We start from the raw sequence: 23,501 nt of genomic DNA on the forward strand, positions 1-23,501 counted from the left end.
TGCAGGGGGTTGGACTAGATGACCCTGGAGGTCCCTTCTAACTCTATGATTCTATGACCTGCCCAAATCTCCTCCACAACCAGAGCTCAACCCATCTGCACTTATGCCTCCAGACAATTGGCAACTCCCACCATCTCCACCTTAGGACCAATGGCAGTGACCTATATGGAGTGTACCCCACGCCCTCCGGTTTTCCATGGATGTCTTGCCCACCTTTGGACTGGGATATCTGTTCCATGGTCTCCTGCCACTCTTGACACCGAGCTCTGAGATTGATGCCGGAACCCCACTGTCAAAACCTGCTCCAAGAGATCACCCTCCGAAGGAACCAGCTCTATGGAAACCTCCACTTTCCAAGCCAAAACTCCACCTCAACCATCACCAGAGCTCTCTGAGGAGGATGCATCATCATTCCAATCCAGGCATGAATTGGACTAAGCCCACTCCAAACCTATCGACTCCAGTGCCGAACGTTTCCCACCTCAGAAGCTGTCCAAGGAGTCCCAGTCTCCACTTCAGAAGACCTTTGAGCTTATGAAGTTTTTGTGAAGCACATGGTTCACACCTTCGCTTTACCTGCCGTCCAACCCCAACTGGTAGTAATTGACAGTGTTCAACATAGTACAGTGGGACGCTTCCACGCCAGTAGCACTACCCATGAAGTTGGTCCTTTTACAGGCTGCCAAGGCACCTTGGCCCAAGCCAGGCTCAACATCAATATCCTCTTGAAGAATTGACCACATGTATAAAATTCAAGAAGCCTATACTAGTTTTCTCTTCAAACATCCAAAACCTAATTCAGTGGTCATCACATCATCTTTGAAAAGAAAATATACTCATTCTATCCCACCGGACAAAGAGGGTAAGAAGCTTGAGTCTCTGGGATGCAAGTTCTATTTGGCAGGGGCTCTAGGCATCAAGACCACAAACTATGCAGCCTGTATGGGGTGCTACCAGTTTGCTTCTCAGAGCAAGTCACAAACATAATGACATTGCTTCCTGAAGACAAATGCCAAGAAGCTCGCTGAATACAAAAGGAAGACATGCTCTATTTAGCAGCAGTTTCTGCTTCTCATACACCAGTGGATGGTTTTTCTGTGTTTACTGACCCTTACACTAAGTGGTTCCTAAAAGGCCCTCATGCGAGTCTTGCCTCAAGTAAGACAGCCAACTCCTGCTTGGGGCTTGCCTCTAGTGCTGCACCATCTCACAGGAAAATCCTTTGAACCCATGGCCACCTATGCCCCACACTTCTTGGCCTGGGAACTGATGGCTCTTCACTGTGATTTCCCATACCTCTCCTTTCATGCAGACGGTGTCTCCCTGGCCACAGATATTAACTTCCTGCCCAAGGTGATCTCGAAGTTCCATCTTTCTGCAGACATTGTTCCACCCACCTTCTGTCCTCATCCAGCTAATGATGCTGACTGTCCACTCCATGCTTTGGATGTCCACTGGGCCTTATCATTCTACCTGCATCAGACACCGGACACTTGTAAGTATCAAGAGGATATTGATGCTGAGCCCTGGGATGTTGGAGCGCCTCACAACGCCTATCTAAATGGATCGTGGAGACCATAAAACTTTGTTACTTACTCATTAAAACACCCCTTCCAGATCCAGTTTGTGCCCACTCTATGAGGGCCCTAGCAACCTCCACAGCTTTCCGCAGGGGAGTTCCTCTGCTGGACATCTGGCAATGCCTCACACATTCATGACACTATGCTCTGATCATCCAGCATAGTCAAGGAGCTCCAGTGGGCTGAGTAGTGTTGCAAGCATCATGTATCTGAGCACCTCCAGCACCCTCATCCAGGTACTTTTCTATTCTTGCTTGCTATTCTCCCATCAGTGTGAAGCACAGAGATCACAAAGAAGATAGGTTGCTTGCCTGTAACTGTTGATCTTCGAGTGGTCATTTGTGCATTCATACTACTCCTCTTCCTTCCCCACTGCTGTAGATTCTCCTCTAAGGGCTTTCAGCAGTCAGAAAGGAACTGGTGGATCCTCATGCCTGTCCCAGTGGGCATTCACGGTGGAGCCCCTGCGCATGAACATATGAACATATGAACATATGAAGCTGCCTTATACTGAATCAGACCTTTGGTCCATCAAAGTCAGTATTGTCTTCTCAGACTGGCAGCGGCTCTCCAGGGTCTCAAGCTAAGGTTTTTCACACCTATTTGCCTGGACCCTTTTTTGGAGATGCCAGGGATTGAACCTGGGACCTTCTGCTTCCCAAGCAGATGCTCTACCACTGAGCCACCGTCCCTCCCCGACATGGCAGTTGGGAAGAGTGAATTGCACAGGTTCATTATGTCCCATCAGTGTGAATGCACAAATGACCACTTGAAGATCAATAGGTATCTTTTTTATTTTAAGATCATTAAACTTAATGCAAAATATTATTAAAGCAAAAATTGGCATTAAAAATGATCTAATCATTCCCCAGTATTGGAAGTGGTGAATATCCTTGGAGAGCAGTCAACCACCTTATTTGTGAAGATTGAATATTATTTTATTAGCTAAACCAGAATCTAAAGGGAAAAAAAGATGTTATATAAAATTTCTTTAAAGAGAAAATAACTGAAGAAATGCCAATACATATTGTTTGGGATGTATTAAAGGGGGATATGTATTCAAGAAATCGCTAGTTTTAGGAAGAAATTATTATGAATTTGGCAACAAAAGTTATAAGTTACTAGCAAGTACTTTGAGAAAACATGAAAATAGAAATAGAATAGCAGTGACAGAATATAATAACAAAAAATACACAATACAGAAAAAATAGCAAAACAGTTTGCTATTGATTTTGAAAAATTATACTCTTCAGAAAATCCATATATTAAAAGATGAATATTTACAAAAAAATAATATCTCTGAAGAGTGAGCATAATAACATTTTAAACAAATCAGTGAAAAGTGACGAAATAAATAGTAAAAAAACTAAAAAATGGAAAATCTTCAGGCATAGATGGATACAGTTCAGAATTTTATAAACAATTTAAAGACTTATTACTACCACATGTGACAAAGTTATTCAATCAGATAATGAAAGACAAACAATCACCACGTTCATGGGAAGACACAAGAATTAGTGATTTTAAAAACTGGTAAACAAATTGATCAGCTAGATTCTTACCGACCAATAGCATTATTAAACCAGGATGTAAAATTATTCACTGCAGTTCTCACATATAGAATGGGTGCTATGTCTTTTCAGATTAGTCAGGATTTATACCCCAAAGGCAAATACCAGACCCAACACATCAAATGCCATTTTTTTATGTAAAGAGAGAGAGAGAGAGATACCTCTAGCTGTTGTATCTCTAGATGCACAGAAGACATTTGATCATTCGTAATAGGACTTTATTATTGGACTGTTAAGAAAAGTAAATATTTGGCAATATTTTATGAATGCAATACAATTAGTCTATCAAAAACCAAAAGCTACCGTGCAAGTTAAGGGTTTTGACTCTGAAGCTTTTCTCATGACCCATAGGTTTTCAAGGCAAGAGATATTCAGAGATTGTTTGCCTTTACTTGCTGCTGCATCATGACCCTGGTATTTTTCGGTGGTCTCCTGTCCAAATACTGACCAGGGCTGTCCCTGCTTAGTATCTCAGATCTGATGAGATTGGGCTGTATCATTATGTTACCCTACAAAGGGACCAGGGGGTAAGCGCATGTGTGCACACATGTGTACATCTCATATTTTCAGAATCTGGATCTTCGTATACATAGATGTTGGCTTGAAATTATATTCTCCTAAAACAAAAGACTGGTTTAACTAGGCTGACTTTGACTAAAAAGTTTATAGGACTATAAACAAGAAAGAGAGGTAATTCAAAAAGCATCAGCAATAAAATGCAATAAAATTATTAAGCTAATTAAAAATACTGTAGCAAATTTAAATCTAAACAATTTCTAGTGTCCTGGATATTTAGGTAGTGTATGCCCTCAAGGGGGATCAGCAGGACTTGTGGGTATGAGATCTTCAGACAAAGGTTTGGGGGTTTAGGAGGGAAGGCATGGCAGTCTTGTCCTTTTCCCTCCCTCACATGAAGGATTTTCTCTCAATTTTTCTTCTTTCCCTCTTTGAGACTGATTTCACACTCAGCTTACTCCACTGTCACGTTGCTCTTCTCCGCGCAGCGTCCTTCGAATTTCTCACTATCTCCTCCGGAGCTGCAGTAAACATCGCTGTTTTTGTGGGGCAAACAGAAACTGGTTTTTAGCGGTTTCCGTTTGCCGCGCAAAAACCGTGATGTTTGCTGCAGCTCCAGGGCAGATAGTGGGAAATCTGAAGGACGCTGAGCGGAGAAGAGGAACGTGACAGCTGGGTAAGCTGAGTGTGAAATTGGTCTGACTTTGCAGCACTTTTATCTATTTTCTTCTTCTTTGAAGGTTTATGGTTGTCACATTATTTATATTTTGATGTTGGCCCAGCCCAGGAAGTTGGAAGAAGAGACAAGATTCCTTCTTAAACTTACACTTCTGAAAATGGCCCACAAGAGGTTTTTGAAAGTTCAAAAATAAACAAAATATTTTATTCAATGTAGAGGAGAAAAGGGCAGGTGGAATCAGGAGTAAAACGTCTGTGGTAAATGAATAATAATTCTGAGGTAATATAGTAAACACACAAACTGCAGTTCATGTATTTCCAGCAAGTAAGACTTTTTTTCATCTTCTCATGCAGTCCCGCATTGGGAATGTGCCTGCACAGGCCAACCACAGACATTTTCTTTCTAGTTAAAAAATTCCAAAGATGGAATGACCTGCCCCTTTCAGAGCTGGTGTTTGTGCAGGATTCTCACCCAATGCAACACATGCTCTGTTGGCAAGTGCCTTTTTCCCTCAGTTCCTTTTTCACCACTGTGAGGATAGGAAGCTTTCTAGCGTGCTCAATTGAGCTTTTCTTTACTGTTTGTGGATGAGAGAAACTCCTTTTTTTCACATTAAGGAGGTGTTTTGTACTTCTTCAGTTTACTTTGTGGGTAACAGGCCTCTTTGTCTGGATCCCCCCCCCTTTTTTGTGGTGCTTATCGTTCTTCATTATGGCATTCAAGGCACTATTTGAAAGGTTTTCAAAATGTGGAACAAAGTTGATTCACCGCAATGAGCACAACCTGCCTTCTATGCTTAGGAGAGGCCCACTGTCAAGCATGGTTTTTGTATCAACTTCGACTCATTGAACCCGCATGCTTGACACCCACAGTGTTTGCACTTCTTCAGTGTGCTAGCAATTTACCCTTAAGGTTCAGTCAGATAGAGCCTCTAGCTGCACTGTGAGAGAGGGCTCTGTTTTCCTTTTGAGGTGGCTCTGAGCTCGGGTCCTACTACCTTGGGTCTGCTCCTTCTAGTTTCATGAGTGAACGTTCAGACCCTCACTGGTCTGTTCAGTTCCTATGGGCCCTATTATCAAGATGTCTCCAGTCCAGTGTTCCGTCTAAGCCAGGAGTGTTGAACTCATTTGTTATGAGGGCCAGATCTGACATAAAAGAGACCTTGTTGGGCAGAGCCATGTCTGGTTGGGCTGAGCCATGTAAGGCTGGGCCATGTGTGTACCTCTTTAAGACTAGGTAGCAAAGATATAAATTTTATAAAGAACACAGACAAATATATATTTTAAAAAACTTGAAAAATGCTGAAAATGGTAGCGCTCGTTGATCTTAAAGGTGCTTTCTTTATATTTCTCCCATGGGATCCAGGGAACTGGGCAAAAGAAGCTCTGGTTCTTTCCTTCCTTCCCCAAGGGAGGAGCCTCAACCAATGGAGAAAATAGAGGTTTTGTTCTGTAGCTTCTGTGCAATTGAGCAAGCCTTGCAAAGCAAGCTGTTATCCAGAAGGAAGCAAGATACAGGGAGAAGGAAACAGATGACAGCCAGTTGCTCAGGGGCCTGATTTGGCCCCCAAACTGCACGTTTGACACACCTGTTCTAAGCTGAGTTAGCATGAGCTAGCTCACAGATTTTTTAGCCTCCAGCTCACACATTTTTGTCTTAGCTCAGGAAGGATGACCCCAGAGCACAATCATTTATGAAGTAGCTCACAAAGTAGAATTTTTGCTCAGAAGATTCTGCAGCTTAGAGTGAACATTGCTCCAGTCCGTGCAAAAAGAGCCACTTCAGTTGCTCCAGAGGCAGAATCTAGGAACTCACATTCACCTCTCCAGCACCATCGACTAAGGCCCAGTTGCAATTAGAACCTCCTGAAAAAAAGCATAAAAAATCAAAATATAAGTATAATATCAACTCTGCATCCAAATCAGGATGTGTCAGATCTCTTAAGGGTCTGATCAGAGACTGGTCAGAAAAGACATACCTTCTTTATACGATGGCTTATGCATTTCTTCCTTCTTCCACTTCTATGAAGTTTTTTTATGATATGTATCAAGTGATATTATGAAATATTGTTCTGCTGAAACACATTTGGCTCTAGAGAATTAAAAATGACAGTGATCTTCATTAGACATCTGCATCATAGCCTGCCTACAGCTGGTTATTGGAAGAGCAGGTGTGCTACCATAAAGAACCACTGTCTGACACACTCATGGAAAGATGCACAGATGTTTCCCAAAGTAACAGTTTTAGACTTCTAAATACTAAAGATTGGTTCTATAGAATTCTTGGAATGGGGGAAAGGAATCAAAAATCTGTTAAAGTTACCTTGGCAGAGGAACAGAATTCTGGTTCCTGACCTGCTTAACAGGTTGAAAGACTTTAAATGCCATGTTTAAAGACTTGCATGGATAGTCTCACTGCCTGAAATTGAAGAGCAGGGCAGTCCAAAGGCTTTTGCTTGCTAAATTTGCATCTCCTATTCCCAAGACAGGCATTGTAGCAAGAGAAATCTGACAGGAACATGATTAACATGTACAGTTAACTCTAGCATTCCTCTGTGTTTGTCAGTAGCACTTCTCTCAGTAATTGTGTTACTGCTTGTTCTTTCACACCTAGTTTGAATTTCCTTTATTTCTTATTTGTTTTATGTATAGCCTACTTTCCGTAAATGCAATGATACTCAAAGTGAGGGGAGGAAGCAGCATCAGATAAAATTTAAAATAGGCAACTTATTGTGTATCAGGACATGATGGATGGTGGTGGTTAAAGTTGTATTTGAATCTTTTCATCATTCACAGCATCTTAGCTCTTGAAAATAGTAGGAGGAAAAACTGAATCTTTTATACTCCTGTGTATTAATGAACACCAACATAGCCTTACTTTCATATTTTATCCATCTTTATTTATTCTTTACTGCTGTTGCCTGCTTAGTTGTGCCATGCACAAGCCAAGTACAGGCAACATTCTGGGGAGCAAAGCAGACCTGTAGCCAGAAAATTTCGGTAGGGGGGGCCCATGGGAAAAAGTTTGGATGAAGGGGTCCCCCCTCCGGTGGCCCCCACTCTCTCCACCGCCACTTTTCTCCCCCTGGCTCTGGAGGCCCCGCTCCCGTCCACACAGCACCTCTCCCTCCCACCCACTTACCCACCGACCAGGCAAAAGAGTAGAGCCAGCTCTTAGGACTCTTGCAAGGCGCCCCCTCTGCCAATCACATGATCAGCAGAAAAAGCTGCTCTGAAGCCAGCTTTCCAGAGCGATCAGCAAGTTCAGTGCCGCTGGGGTGGGACTGCCAGAGTCGTAGGGACAAAAGTGGCGGCAGAGAGAGTGGGGGCTGGAGAAAGGAGGGGCCACAAAGGTCCAAGGGGGGTTAGGTGGGGGAGCCATGCCCCCCCAGCCCCCCATGGCTATGGGCCTGGAGCAAAGTATTCATTCTCCAAGGAGCTGTCTGTAGCTAGAATGCACAACAGCTGTCTAGGCAAGCCTGTGAGCTTCTACATGAACAGGGAATCAACCATATTTATGCCATTAAAAGCCATCTCTTTCAGGCAGGTGATGATCTTGTTCCCCCTGAATACTGGTAGCAGGGTTATGTTTGATTCCCTCCTTATTTTACTTTGTTTTCCTCTGTAGTTTGTTCATTTACTACATTTCTAACTAGAACTAAAGGCAGTTTACTTGGAGATCATAGAATCATAGAGTTGGAAGGGGCCATACAGACCATCTAGTCCAACCCCCTGCTCCATGCAGGATCAGCTTAAAATATCTCTGACAAAAAATCATCCAGCCATGTTTTGAAGATTGCCAATGAAGGGGAGCTCACCACCTTCCTAATCAGCTGGTTCCACCTCTGAACTACTCTGACTGTAATCCCCCCCCCCAAAAAATATCCAACTGGTACCTTTCTGCTTGTAATTTGAGCCCTTTGCTTTGGGTCCTATGCTCCTTTGCCAAGTAGAACAGTTTATTGCCCTCCTCTAATTGACAGCCTTTCAAATATTTAAAGAGAGCAATCATGTTCCCCCCTCTGTCTTCTCCAGACTGAGCATTCCCAAGGCCCTCAGCCTTTCCTCATAGGAAAGATCATCCTCATTGCTCTCTTCTGCACCTGCTCGATTTTGTCCACATCTTTTTTGAAGTGAGGCCTCCAGAATTGCATATGGTATTTCAGGTGTGGCCTGACCAAAGCAGTATACAGCAGAGCTATGACCTCCTGTGATTTTGTTGTAAATAGCCCTTTTGATACAACCCAGGATTGAATTTGCCTTTTTTGCCATGGCATCACACTGACTGCTTATATTTAGTTTACAGGTCCAAGTAGTCTTCCATCCAGGAACTGGCATGGACCTGCATAGCTTCTGCAAGATGGTTGCATAATATTTAGCTGTGGTTACTGAAAACCACCTTAAACTCTGGAAGGGCAATATAGACATTTTTAAAGAAAAATGATTTTTTTAAAAAAAAAAAATCAAGTATCATCCTAATTATATTATTCAGTTAGAGGCAAATTCTAAATTATCGTGTTTAGTTATTTTCCACTCTTCCTTGATTTGTCCTAATGTTTTATTCTCTGAATTTGCTGGTTACTGTGGAGCTGATTCCTATTACATAAAAGTACAAGTATCCCAAATATTCTGTAACTTGGTTGTTATTTCTTAGGATGCTAAAGTATCTAAGTTATTTGTCATCTGCAGGAAAAAAACAAATTGCACAAATAAGAGTGAAACTAAAGACGGCAGTTGAACCCAAGTTCATGCGGTTTTCCTAGAAGATAGTGAGAATGTACTTGAGTTAGAGAGTTATTTATTTATTTATTTTAGGCACTTTGTATTTATTTATTTATTTTAGGCACTTTGTATTTATTTATTTATTTTAGGCCCTTTGTAGTCTGCCCTTTCCCAGGGAAGGGCTCAGGGTGGATCACAACATTCTAAAAACAGTATAAAAACAACTGTTAAAACCTGGATGATGTGAACAATTTTACAGATCATAACAAAATATAAATGACAGCTCAGCTGGTCATATATTTATGAACTGAAGATAGTAAATAAAATAAACATATTGCAGCAGAGGTGGATCGCCACATAGGGCCAGTCTGTGGAGTAGGATGCCCGCTACCTCAACCAAAGGCCTGGCAGAATAGCTCTATTTTACAGGCTCTGCAAAAAGATAACAATTCTGTGAGGGCCCTAGAGGTATCTGATTCACCAGCTGGGGCCAAGGCTGAAAAAGCCCTGGCCCTGGTTGAGGCAAGACGGATGTCCTTCGGGCCAAGGACAGTCAGCAGATGTTGTGTGCTGGATTGTCGTGATCTCCAGGGCATGTATATGGAGAGGTGGTCCCATAGATATGTCAGTCCCAGGCCATGTAAGGCTTTAAAAGTCAAAACTAAAGCCTTGAAATTGATTCAGTACTCAATTGATAGCCTTTCCGGGCACACATTCAGCCAGTGTTGCGTCAACTGCACTAGTTGACGCAACACTGGCTGAATGTGTGCCCGGAAAGGCACTGTTATCAACAGCTGAGCTGCTGCATTCTGCACCAGCTGAAGTTTTCAGATCAGTCTCAAGGGTAAGCCTATGTAGAGCGAGTTACAGTAAACCATCTTGAAGTGACTGTCACATGGATCACTGTAGTTAGGTCTGGGAGATATATCTGAATATCAATATTGGGGGCTTATAATACAAAACTCAACAGATCACCGAGCCTCCAAGCCAATTATAAGCTGGGTCCATGGAACTCTAGTATTTTTTGACCCCAGCTGATAATGAGCTTGCCACTAGATAGCCCTCCCTGCTGTTTATCCCACTTTCCCCATGCATTCCTCCCAACTGGCAGCAGGGATTGTTAACTGGAAAGCGTTATAGACATCATCCTTATGACCTGAATGCTTTTGAGCATGTGTAGCAACATCTGTTACTTCCAAGAGACAAAAGATTTATAATTTTAATACCTCAAAACCCATTTCATTGTAGTCATTGTGATAACCAGTACTTGTAAAATCAGGGAGTGCTTTCATTTGTCTTGCCAAATAGACCAGGGATCCTGTGAGAGGAAACTGGAGGAGATAGTGAATCATTTAATTTCTATTTTATGCCATTAAAAGGGAATTGAAATTGGCAAAGCTTTGTCATTCACTGTGGCTGGCTTAGTTAGCACAGATAAATTCAGCAATGTGAACATGTTCCAAGGGTGGCAGTTGGCCTAGAGATCTCTGATAAGAAGTTCAAGGTGATTCTCTGAAGATGAATCTGGTTGCAAGATAGAGATTGACACACCTAAAGGAATGATCAGGAGAGACTCTCAGCTGTGCATTGACACATTGCCATGGGTAATAGCCTGAGAGGAAAGAAATTAGTAGCTGTTTGAAGGTGACTCTTCTCATTCAAAAAGACATCCTTCCTGCAAGCATCTCTACTTGTGTATGAATCCTCCACAGCAGGTGGCATTGTCATGCAGTGTTGTCTCTCCATTAAATAGACTGGGGGTGTAGTATCAAAAATTAATGAGCAAAAAAGCTGACCCCCCCCCCCCAAAAAAGCAGAAAACATTTTTAAAAATCCATATACAGGCACAATGTCTAGATAGTACTGGATTGCAAACATAAATGATCTCTTTTTTAATGGAAAAGATTGCAGTCAGAAAGTAAAAATACAGGGTTAGCAGGATTAGCACAGTAGCTCTGCCTAATTTATTAAAACAATTGATACAGCATGTACAGTCACAGTTAAATCAGTAGAAACCTAGTCAATGCACCTACATCACATATGAACTTATCTGTGGGTTGTCTTTGTATAATATAACTCATTGGATGATCTACAGTTAGTACAATAAAGGGTATTGGTGCTATCATGATTCTCTAGCATCAAGCTGATATACCTGACCTGCAGTTTATCAATTCAGTCCTCATTCTGCAACATTTATAGACCCTGTCTGTCCCTTCACATAGCTCAATAATTTGTGGGAAGAGAGTGATTAATTATACCATCAGTGTTAATGAATACTGGACTCAAAATCCCATCAGAATTTTTTTTATTTAAAAAAACCCATTTATTTATTTATTTCTTAAATTTCTATCCCGGCCTCTCCGTGAGTGGACTCTGAGCAGCTCACAGTCAGTTCAAACCAGTTCAGATGTTATATTTACAATTAAAACCAATAAAATACAATTTCAATTAAAACATTCCTGATGCTGTACAATTTCAATATAGGTGGGCTCTTCTTTCCTGATGGTGATCATATAGTAAACATAGCTCTTTAGTGATGTGGGGTGGCAGTCCTCTCCCGGCTTAGCTGTTAAAGGCCCGTCGGAACAGTTCAGTTTTGCAAGCCCTGCGGAAAGTAGAGAGATTCCACAGGGCCCTTATGGCCTCCGGGAGGGTATTCTACATTTCTGGTGCTGCCACCGAGAAGGCCCTAGCCCTTGTGGAGCATAGCCTGGCCTCCTTTGGTCCAGGGATGGACAGTAGGTTTTGTGTCCCTGAACGCAATGCTCTCTGGGGAACATGAGGAGAAAGGCAGTCCCGTAGATAGGCAGGTCCCCAACCATAAAACATATAAAGTCCTAGCAAGTATGCAATAAGCTGCATAGCCAAAACATTGGAAACTGTTCTCTCGTACTATAGCAATCATCACAATTAGATTGGTTTATCCACACAGGGAAATCCAGTAGCAACTCTGCAATGTCAGTGCAATATCCAAGGATGTGTGGATGTAGAGGATTACAATGATTATTCAGTTCTTATCACTATGAATTAAATTTTAAAAATAATTTTATCTATTAAAATATCCCATTAAGGTCAGAAGTTGCATGTTACAGGCTTTTCTTCCTGAACTGATGCAGATAATTATGGACCATATTATAATATGAAGAAGGGAAGTGTGGTGGACAATAAGCTCATTGGTTTGGAACAGTTTTTCTGTATAAGGATTTAAATCAGCTAGAGGTACATTTTCAATATCAAAGACAGAGATATAGCAATTTTTTTGGGGGGGGGATAGATTTGGGCAATTTGTTTTTTTTTAAATTCTGTTCAGATTCTTCCATATCAAAGTGGTATGTTTCACCTTTATTATTTGGATAATGTTTCCTCCAGGTTTCAGTGGACAACATGTAACATTTTGTCTCCTACCTGACAGGGATGAAATACACAGAAGTTCTACCTCTCAGCCAAGAATATTCCTTCTCAGATTTTGGGCAGATAGCGGAAAGCCTTCCTATTTTATTATTCCTATTCTAGAGGCCGGTTTGGAATAAAAGTTGGTATGAGGTACCAGTATGGAAATAGCCAAAGTACTACCTCCCATCTTCTGTTGCAAGTGCCCTGAGAGAATCAGTACCATTAAGGAATCTTTGATTCTCAAAAGCTTCTACCCTGAAAATCTTGTTCGTCTCTAAGGTGGTACTGGATTCAAATCTAGCTGCTCAGTACCAGTAAAAAAATTAAATTACTTTTATCTCTGTATCAAGGCAATTAGTGTGTTGGATGGGGAAAATGCTTCAAACTGCCAAATGTTCTGCACAGTAGGAGAACGCTTTCATATCCCTACCAGTGTGCTCTGCTTTTACTTTTAAAAAAAAATTAAAAATCCCTTTTCCCCATATGAACAAGTGGACTCACTCATACAGAGTCATCTCACAACTACTTACCTTTAACCACAGTTTAAAAATACTCTTTCAGATCTCAGATCCAGAGTAAGCAGTTCTCTCTTACTTAGATGAATGAGGGAGGGGGAGATGTATATATCTCTGTGTGTGTTTGCCTCTATGTTTGTTCACTTAAGCCTCCATGCCTTCCCTTGCCAGAAAGATGAACTGCCTATTAAGCAAGGGTAAAACCTAAGCTGCTGCCTGTACCCCCTTTTCACAGCAAAGCTTTTCCCTTGCTTGTGTTTAGTTCCGCATAATGGAAGCACTCAGACAAGCTTGTGCCATACTTATCGCATCAAGAGAACCATCTATGGGCCCATGGTGTAGAGATGGAAGAAGATTCTTGCTGTGCATAGAAGCACCAGTCAGAGTGATCCTATTCAGCATGAAGATGAGCTAATTGTTTTGGCTGGACAGGATCTATACCAGGCACATACCTGCTGAGTCACTCTCTTCTCTTACAAGTCCTATCCTTCACTTTCTCAGGAATGGTAGTCAGCATGGAGAAATGGAAACTGAAGCAGAGTGCAGCTGCATATATCATAATGCCATCAAATCTGTAATCAAATACAGTCTGGTTCTTTACAGGATATTGTAAAGATTATTCACTATCATCCAAAATAATTAACAAACGGGTCTCATTTCTGGATTATATGTTTGTTTACAAGTCAACTAAATCAGATTGTATTCTCATTTCTGTATATGTCTGAAAGTATCTTCTAGTTCTCTAAAACCTTAATCAACACTTGAGGTGCTATCATGGCTAATAGGACCCATTAAGTAGATGCTCATTCTGTTCTGCCAGTTTTGTTATATATGTAGTCTCTGTTGCTGCTGTGAACAACTGATTGTTCACAAAGCATGTTGAAAAATGATGGAAACTGCACAGAGTTCTTCAGATAATTTGAACCCTGGGTCATTTTTTACTTTCATTTTGAAAAGGTCACATTTCTCTCATTTTGGAAATTCTTAAACTTCTATGATGATGTCTTTCTTCCTGAAGCTGTAATGTAGAGGTCAGCTGGTACATCCCTGCTGGTAATGAATGGTGTAGTCATGATGGAATGATAGTCTGTCAGTGGAGGTAAAATTGGGGTGGGGGAGATGAAAGGGAGATCTTGTTAGAGAAAAATGCCTAGCTAGAGCCTTTCCTGACACTTACGTCTAAATAAACTTTGGACACCAATGATAACTTTTAACGAAGGGAAAGGTGGTAGGAGTAGAGAAAAATGGGTTCAGCTGTGAACAGGTATCCCAGGTAGAATTAAATACATGCAGCTACTCTGATTGCTGTGAACATTGGCTTCTCAAATGTTGTAATTTAGAAGGACTGGTGTCATGTGTTTTGACGTTTTATAGTACAGTCACAGGGTTATACTTGAAAAAAACTTGCAGAGTGAATCAAAATTTTGAGATTATGAAGCTACTTAAGTAATATTTGAACAAGCACTTTAAGATCGAAATCTGCACTCCATAATGCACTGTGACATCCCTTAATGGTAATGAAAACCAGTAGTTTCAGCACAAATCTGGTCTCAAAATATGGTCTCATTTTGTCTTTTTAAAAATTCAGCTTCCAAAGAGTTGTCCAACTTGTTATCTGTATATCTAATTCTCCACATGGCCAAATCTGTGGATACATAAATTCAGAAACTGGTGTCATAAGCATAAAAGACAAATCTTTCCACAAACCCGAAAAAGTCCCAGGTGTCTGGAACAAATCTGAAACCTCATAATAACAGAAGCAGCAACTCAATGATAGAAGCAGCATCTGTAGCTTTAAGAAACAAATGCCCTGTTCATGGCCTTTTTTTTTTGGGGGGGGGGGGGGAGCGGCCGTTTGGCTAGGTAACCACAACAGTATTACCAGCCTTGATTTCTGTCAGTAAAAAGCGGGGGGGGGGGGGAGGCCCTTTCCGGGGCTGTTTTGGCTTTTTGAGGGAGGACTCAGTGTGGCCAGTCCTGGCAGCAACCAAAGAGCAAATTGCTACTTCACAACTTGCATTATTCACCCAGGACTGGCTGCTTGCTGTTGTTCAGCAGCGTCTACCACTCAAGAAGCCAATGTGGTGTAGTGGTTAAAATTTCAGACTATGATCTGGGAGATCCAAATTCAAATCCCTCCTCTGCTGTGTAAGTTCACTGGGTGACCTTGGACTAGTCACACATAATCACCCTGACCTACCTCACAGGGTTGTTCTGAGGATAATATGGAAAATAATGTAAGCTGCGCTGCTTTGGGTCCCCATTGAGGAGGAAGATGGGAGTATGATAAATAAAAGAAGTAAATAAAATTGGGGGGAGGGAGAATAAAATGTAGATCAGTTTGTATGTGGAAAAGAAAAAAGGAAACACGGATAGGTGAGGATATGAGGACTACCAGGAGAAGAGAAAGAGGAAATAATGTAGAGAGGGAGATACCAGTGGGAAAACAAGAACCCACCTCAAGTCCTTGCACTGCACAGTTGCACCCAGCCACTGGCACTTCACAACTGGGCCAGAGTTTTCCTTGGGAGAGGCTGCTAAAGACAGGGAAGGGTGATAAAGGTTAGCTGGTGGGTGAGAAGTAGGAAAAGGTGAGAGACTATAGGGGCTTTCAAGGAATGGAAAGAGGAGATAGTTGGGGGTGGAGAAATGAACGTTGACCTCAATATACTTTAGGGTTGCCAAGTCCAATTAAAGAAAAATCTGGGGGCTTTGGGGGTGGAGCCAGGAGACATTGGGGGTGGAGCCAAGAACAAGGATGTGACAAGCATAATTGAACTCCAAGGGAGTTCTGGCCATCACATTTAAAGAGACAGCACACCTTTTAAAATGCCTTTCTTCCATAGGAAATAATTAAGGATAGGGGCACCATATTTTGGGGCTCATAGAATTGGACCCTCTGGTCCAATCGTTTTGAAACTTGGGGGGTATTTTGGGGAGAGGCACTAGATGCTATACTAAAAATTTGGTGCCTCTACCTCAAAAAATAGCCCCCCAGAGCCCCCAATACCCACAGATCAATTTCCTATTATTCCCTATGGGAATTGTTCTCCACAGGGAATAATAGAGTGCCTCGTAGACATTTCCCTCCCCCCCACGCTTTCTAAAGGGGGGGAGGGCCTCCAAACTAGGGAATCCCCTGCCCCCTCCCTCTCTCACACACACACACTTACCAGATCTTCCTCCGGACAACTCTACTTCCTGTGAAAACGAAAGCAAAGAAAGGGAGGGGCCGTTCTCAAAAGCCCTTCCTGCTTCCGGCTTCCTGCCCAGCCTTAAAGGGGCAGACATTTTGCAAACGGCTCAGGAGCTCTACATGAAGCCTAAAGGTATGTTCTCCCCCCCCCTCCACCCCCGCTTCCAGAGTTTTGAAAAGCGGGAGGTGAGGCTGTGAAACCAGAAGTCTCCCGCCAGAGCGGGAGATTTGGGAAGCCTAATATACTTGGACATATAAGGATGTAGTCCTGCTTAGGATTTCACTGTTAGTATATTTGAGGAGCAGAGCAAAAGAAACTTCAGTTATGACTGGAATTCTGCTCTCTGCTTCCTCATTCTGTGTCCTTATCTCAGATAACTGTCCCTTGGCCTTCTTGGATTCACCCTGTAACTACAGTGAAGAGGGAGAGAAAAGCCTTCTGTAATTCTTACTTATCAGCTTTCTAGTTTTGTGAAGCAGGCTAACAGATAGGAAATACTTGTAGCCATTCTCCTTATACTTTGGGAATCCTCTTCTACCATCTTGCATTTCTGCATGTAACCCTCAAGGAAGTAGGCCTTTTACCCAGGGCTTTTTTGGTAGAAAAAGCCAGCAGGAACTCATTTGCATATTAGGCCACACCCCCTGATGCCAAGCCAGCCGGAACTGCATTCCTGCTCAAAAAAAGCCCTGCTTTTACCCCAAATCTGATTTAGCTACAGCTTAATCTCTATTGAAAAATATGAGCTAACATGGGTATTTACTATGTGATACAGTTCATCCAGAGGCAAATACAGCTCTAATCATAGGAAAGTGACCTTGGCAGTAAGTGCACTGCAGTGGTGATTTGGGATTCAAGAGTAAAAAGGATCTTTCTTGGAATCAGGTTGTCACAGTTATTATTATCACTCACACATGCACATATTGCCATCAAGACACAGCTGTCTTACGGTGACTCTTTGGGGTTTTCACAACAAGAGATGCAGAGGTGGTTTGCTATTTCTTGCCTCTGCTTCATGACCTGGACTTTCTTGTGGTCTTCCATCTATATACTAGCCAGAGCCAACCCTGCTTAGCTTCTGAGATCTGATGAGACTGGGCTAGCCTGAGCTACCCAGAACAGGGAAGGGGGCGGGAGAGGGATAGTTAGTGTAGACCCTCTACTGGTTGCCATTTGTTGCCAAGCTCAGTTTAAAGTATTGGCTATCACATATAAAACCATTCACGGTCCTGGCCCTTCTTATTTATGAGACCATCTCTCTCCTTACACCACAGCAACTCCACTCATGTCAGCAGGGGTTTCTGCAAATGTCAACCGGCAAATGGGCAAAATCAACAACAGCTCATACACCTGCTTTCTTCATTGCGGCTTTATGCAGTGGCCTGCCCAAGGAAATAAAGAAAGCAAAGCTCCCATTCCCCTGGCCTTCTGGATCCTACTTACAATATACTATTATGCATTTTCTGTACTGTACTGTATTGTCTAATTTTAATACTTACACTATGCTTCTGTTTCTTTCTGATGCTTCCAGACTTCTAATATTCTAATTGAGTGTCCCAGTTTGGTGATTATAGTAATTCACTATGTGTAATCTGCCTTGAGTCCATGTGAGAAAGGCAGACTATAAACAACATAAAAAAAATCAGTATATACACACATCCAACTTTTCTCCTCAGTGGGGGCCCAGAATGGCTTGCAATGTCATACTTCACCTCTTTTTATTCTTACAGTCACAAAAACAGGCTGGGAGTGACTAGCCTTAGGTTACCTATCAAGCTTCAGTGGCAGAGTGGGAATTTGAACTTGGGTCTCCCAAATCCTAGTCCAACATTCTATCCACTACACCACACTGACTTTCAGTTGGAAAGTCTCTAAGGTTCTTTTGTGTGTGTGGCTCAGGTTGGATATTTCAAAGATGTTTGAAGGTCCATATGATGTGTTCCCTTTTGAAGAGGAAAGCTTGCCTCCTAAGCCTTTCTTCTAGTTGGTCCACCTGGTTCCTGGGGGCTTCTGTAAGTTCATATATTCTCCTATTGAGCAGCATCTCTTTTGATTTCTAGGGCCAATCTTAGAATGTTGGAAAAGCTGTTTTTCATCTAATAAAACTTGTCTCTTCCCTCCTTCCTTCTCTCTTCCCTTTTCCCTGTCCCTTTCATTAGTCTGAAGTATCCTGGATACCCAACAAACATTATTCTGGGATTTATGGGCTGATGAAGCTGGTTCTGACAAAGACTCTTCCTGCCAACCTTGAACGAGTCATTGTACTTGACACAGACATTACCTTTGCTACAGACATTGCTGAGCTATGGGCTGTCTTTCACAAGTTCAAAGGTATCGTAATGCCTTTCTGTTTTTTCTATTCTTTTTGTTAAGCATTCAGGGCATTTAAAGTTCTTTTATGGTTTGGGATGACTATTCTCTGCTGGCTGCTGCTTTCTTTTCACAGAACTGCCTACTCAGTTACTGCTGGCAGTAAATCATGGAATACTGAGGGAGGGGGTCGTGTGTGTGTGTGTGTGTGTGTGAGAGTATGTACGTTACAAAGTAGTGGAGAACAGGATCTATGATAAGTGTGGCTGTTCCCCATGGGGCAGCTATTGCTTTGAGACTTTGGCCATTCTCAAAGAATTTGTCTCTGATCTAAGTACTACCCTCAAGAGATCAGCAGGAAGAATTGGACACACAATATGACCTTTCATGGCTTAAGCCAAGGACTGATCTTGTTGAACTGGTTTGTGTCTGTTTATGCTCTGCTCCTGCATAGAAGACACCAGTAAAAGCTGAGTTTGTCAAAACAAATTAAGAACATTGTATGTGCAATGTAGGAAGTTCACTGAGTGCAGGTGGGTCAGGCATAAGTTTAGCAGGGCTGCTTTAGATTTCAGCTTCAGTTTTGCAGTGGAAAATGAATTCAGCCTTGTACAGAGTATAATAGATTAGGATGGAATCTACTTGGGCTAAGGTAAACTAGAAATTGATATGGTCAATCTTTAGTTCTGTTAATAATCAGGTGAAGACATGTATGCACGTTCCAGAGAGCTTCCTGTCTTTTCCTCCAAGTTAATTGCCTCTTAAGAAGTATTCGTACATTTTAACCCATGCAGAGATGCTTTCCAGACAGCTGGATAATGTGCAAGTTACCCATATTTATATTAAAACTGTGAAACAGGTATCTCATTCTCTCTTTTTGCAGAAGCCAGTCTGTTCCTTCTAACTCATTTTCCTTTCCATTGTTTCTCTCCCCCCCCCCTCACATTCATGTCTTGTTTGCTTAGATTCAGTATGTTTTCTTTTCTTGCAATTATTGCCATTCTCAGTACATCTGATTTAGTAAGAGTCATGAATTGTTTCTGTCCCCAGAACATCACCTTAAAGAATTGATTTTTATTTATTTATTTATTTATTTATTTGGGATTTATATCCTGCCCTTCCCACGAATGGCTCAGGGCGGCTTCCAACAATTAATCAAACTTAAAAATAAACAATTTCAAATATAAAACAGTTAAATAATTTAAGCAGTTAAAACATTAAAACAGAGTAATTCAGTTTCCTATGAACAGATGGCTGGCCAGTTTCCTCAAGTTGTTATCCTAGCTAAATGTAGGCTAGGTATAGGCTAGCCGGAAGAGGGTCGTCTTACAGGCCCTGCGGAACTGCGCCAAGTCCCGCAGGGCCCTCACCTCTTCCAGCAGCTGATTCCACCATACGGGGGCCATAACGGAGAAAGCCCTTTCCCTGGTGGCTTTCAGACGGGCTTCTTTTGTGATCTGTAGTGATTATTTTAGGTTTCTTCCTCTGCATCCCCAGTAAGAGGTCTCAAAGCAACTTTAAGAGCGCCTCCTAAGGACAATGTACTATGGTACTTGAAACAGTGCTTAACACAAGGTTAGTGATACTGTCATTAGAAGACAGTTCATCCTTTGTTAGGGCCTAGCTCCATATTCTTCTCCATTTTTTTAAACCATTGATTTTCTTGCTAGAACAATAGAGGTGCCCAGTGGTTGGCTAGAATTGTCTTGTATAAACCTTGTCATGTCTGATATTATTTGAGCAAATAAAATAATTTTCTCAGCAGGTATTGCAGGGAGTGATTGAGCTGTCTTCTTGGATGCAAAGAAGAAACACTTTAGCTCACTCTGTTCAGATTTACAGGGAAGACCCTAATAATTCTGTCAGTTCTGTCTATTATAGGATTCTTGCCATTCATCCTAAATAAACTAACCATTAATTATGATCTTAGTTGAAAGCAATTTATATTATATTTCTGAGTGTCAGTCATGAAGCTGCTCATTAAAAAGTAAAATTAACCTGAACAGTCACCAGTCCTTCACATAGGTTTTCTTATTGTTAAGCTGCCTCATAAAGAAGATAGCAGGAACAGCATATTTCAATATACATAAAATAAAAATAGAAAACTAGAATATTTAGCATCATTACTAGTCTTGGAACCCTTTGTGTGAGAGATCACCTTTCCATGGGAAGTAAAATTATAAAATGAAGGATCATTCAAAAATGCAGTATCCCAGCTGTTTTCTAAAGTGGCACCATGCTAGATGGACTCTGCGATATGCTTTATATTTGGATCATTCTTCAGTTATTTCTTGAAATCTTCAGGTAAAATTATTTTAAAACTTTCCAGTATCTGTGAGTGTCTAAAAAGTACAATTGGTAAAGAATGCTACAGCCAGAATGCTCACTAGAGTGGTTTAGAGCAGGGGTGTCAAATATGCAGCCTGTGGACCGCATCCATCCCCCACAGGTCTCCTATCAGGTCCTAGAGGAACTTGCTGTCGCCTGCTTTCTTCTCCCTCTCTTGTTTCCTTCTGCATCTCAGCTTGCTATGCGAAACTCTCTTAATCACACAGGAGTTACAGACCAAAAGAGTTTGCTTTGCCAGGCTCTCTTAATCACATAGCAGAGCTTCTGAGCCAAGCCTCCCTTCCTGAGGCTGAGGCTTCTCCCCCTCCTCATCCCCTTACTTTGCCCAGTTCCCTCAATTGCACAGGAGAGATTCAAAGCACCTTTAAGACTAACAAAGTTTTATTCAAGGTATGAACTTTTTGCCTTGTTACACAGTGTGTTTGTGTGTGTGTGTGTTTGTTTTGTTGGGCGTATTATGCAAGGCTATCCTGGGTGCAGCTGGGTTTGCCTCCCCTTTATGATGGTATTCGTGCCCGTGTGAACAAGTCTTTCTCAGTAGGAAAGCATGTGAAGTATTTGGATGAAGAATAACAAGCCAGTGAGGTGGATTAGGCTGAGAGTGTGTGTCCAGACCAAGTTCATACATCACATTTCCTTTTATTTTTTTCACATTTCAAAAGTCAAAGTATTTTAACTTTTGAAATGTGAAAACAAAATCACATTTCACATTTTCCTTTGATTGCTTTTGATAGATTGGGGATTTTAAACTTAGACTTCCTAGATAGTTGGCTGATACTGACCACTATACATGGCAGTCTCTGTAGTCTTGCACTGCCTCATAGAAATTGTAGTTATTTCTTTGGAGAAGACTATAGAGGGTTTTTTAGACAAACACATAGCCCTCAGTCTGTGCCATGGTGAATCCACATGTTCTTGACTAGCACACAAAGCAATTTATGTAAAAAATCTCTCAATGTCCAGCCATTTCATGTTTTCCCTTGGGTCTTAGCTCAGAGCAATGTAATGAATGTCAGTAAAGCAAAAGTAGGTTTGCAACTTACAAGCTGGGTATAGATGAGCAGCTTTGGGTGGCAGCCTCTCATCACAGAAAAAAGCCAGCATAGTGGAAAGCATCCTGGGGGCAATCAGCATGTGGCCCACTGCCAGAACAGGAATGGTCTGCACATTCCCCGGAGGAGCAGTCACACCACTCAAGTACATGAGTGATGTCTCCCTGGCGCTCGCTGGCTGTTCAGATGGTTGGGAAAGACACTCCAAAAGCACTTCAGTGATTTGTTACTATCTGGTAGCTTTTTGAAATGGCAAGAGCAAAGGTGGAGAAAAGGGTAAGGGTGGGAGCGAGGCGGGACCAAGATATGTGCCTTTGAACGTGTCATTTAAATCCAGACATGGGCTGTTCCTGTGTCAGCCCAGATTGGCCATCTGAATTAAGCCTCAGATACGTGCCTGAACAACACCTGAACAGCATGCTAAGGATTACTACAGCATAGGCATTGTCTCCAGATTTTGATGCAGAGCAAGATGTGTCAGTAATCAAAGACTGTTAAATAAACAAAACATTGCAGAAGTGCTAATGTTTTAAACATGTTTTAAGTTTTTTTTTTAATTGTGTTTGTGTCCTTCATAAAGTTTACATCTCTGCTGTCTGGTGTTACAGTTTATGATACACATGGCCCAGCCCAACAAAGTCTCATTTATGCCAGATCTAGCCCTCATAACAAATTAGTTTGACACCCCTGGTTTAGAGGGACATCATTCCAATCTTACTCCACCTATGCTGGTTCACAATTTAAAGTGCTGCCATTGACCTTTAAAGTCCTATATGGTTTGAGGCCAACATACTTTGAGGAACATCTACTTCTACATGAACCTAGTGAACCAACAAGGTCATCTTCCTGGGCCCCACTTTGGGTGCCCCTGACATCTGAGGCTAGGTGGGTGACTACCCAAGAAAGGAACTTCTGAGTTGTGGCAACAAAATTGTGGTATTCTTTCCCCAGAGAAATTCATCTGTCCTCCTGGATCATTATCTTCTTCTAGTGAATGAACACTTCTTTAGTTTTCTTTGTCAGTAATCCTACTTCCCATTTAGGTGCTCTTTGTTTAATTCTTAATTGTTTTTATGTATGTATTTTTAAAAAAAACTTCTTTATTGATTTTGACTGTTCTCCATGTTGGGGACCGTAAGATGAGTAGAAAAGCAGCTTTAAAAGACTTTAAATAAATAAATATGCAGAATGATGGTCTTTTGTCATCTGGTTCCTAAATCATTGCAAAATCGTGGTTGGAATGCTCTGGGGAGAAAATTATACTGAACATACTAGGGTTGATTCCGCACTCACCTTTCTCCGGGGCAGGCTTCTGTTTCTGGGCAGAGCAAGCTGACAATTTTGCACCAGTTGCTCCACGCCGCCATTTCGAGTGGGGCAAACCCGCGATTTACACTGCGGCGGGGCAAATCGCAGCGCGGAGCAACTGGTGTGAAATCGCCAGCTTGCTCTGCCCAGAAACGGAAGCCTGCTCCGGAGAAAGGTGAGTGCAGAATCAGCCTAGAACTGACTTCAGAATAAAATACATAGGGTTATGCTGTGGCCCTGATAGTGCCAATGTAATGTTCCTGGCTTATCAGGGGTAGCCAACAACTGCCAAGCCACTAATTTCCCACTT

The 23,501-nt window shown here is 41.8% G+C and overlaps 1 protein-coding gene across 1 annotated transcript in view; it reads left to right on the forward strand.

Moving 5' to 3' along the window:
* Nucleotides 1–23,501, forward strand: part of LARGE1 (LARGE xylosyl- and glucuronyltransferase 1) — a 515,590-nt gene that overhangs the window by 274,012 nt on the left and 218,077 nt on the right. The window contains exon 6 of the mRNA XM_060245549.1: nucleotides 18,332–18,503. Within this exon, the coding sequence (XP_060101532.1) occupies nucleotides 18,332–18,503 (172 nt within the window). The remainder of the gene's footprint in view (nucleotides 1–18,331; nucleotides 18,504–23,501) is intronic.

This window comes from Heteronotia binoei, chromosome 8 (assembly GCF_032191835.1).
Source record: "Heteronotia binoei isolate CCM8104 ecotype False Entrance Well chromosome 8, APGP_CSIRO_Hbin_v1, whole genome shotgun sequence".
NCBI classification, from domain to species: domain Eukaryota; kingdom Metazoa; phylum Chordata; class Lepidosauria; order Squamata; family Gekkonidae; genus Heteronotia; species Heteronotia binoei.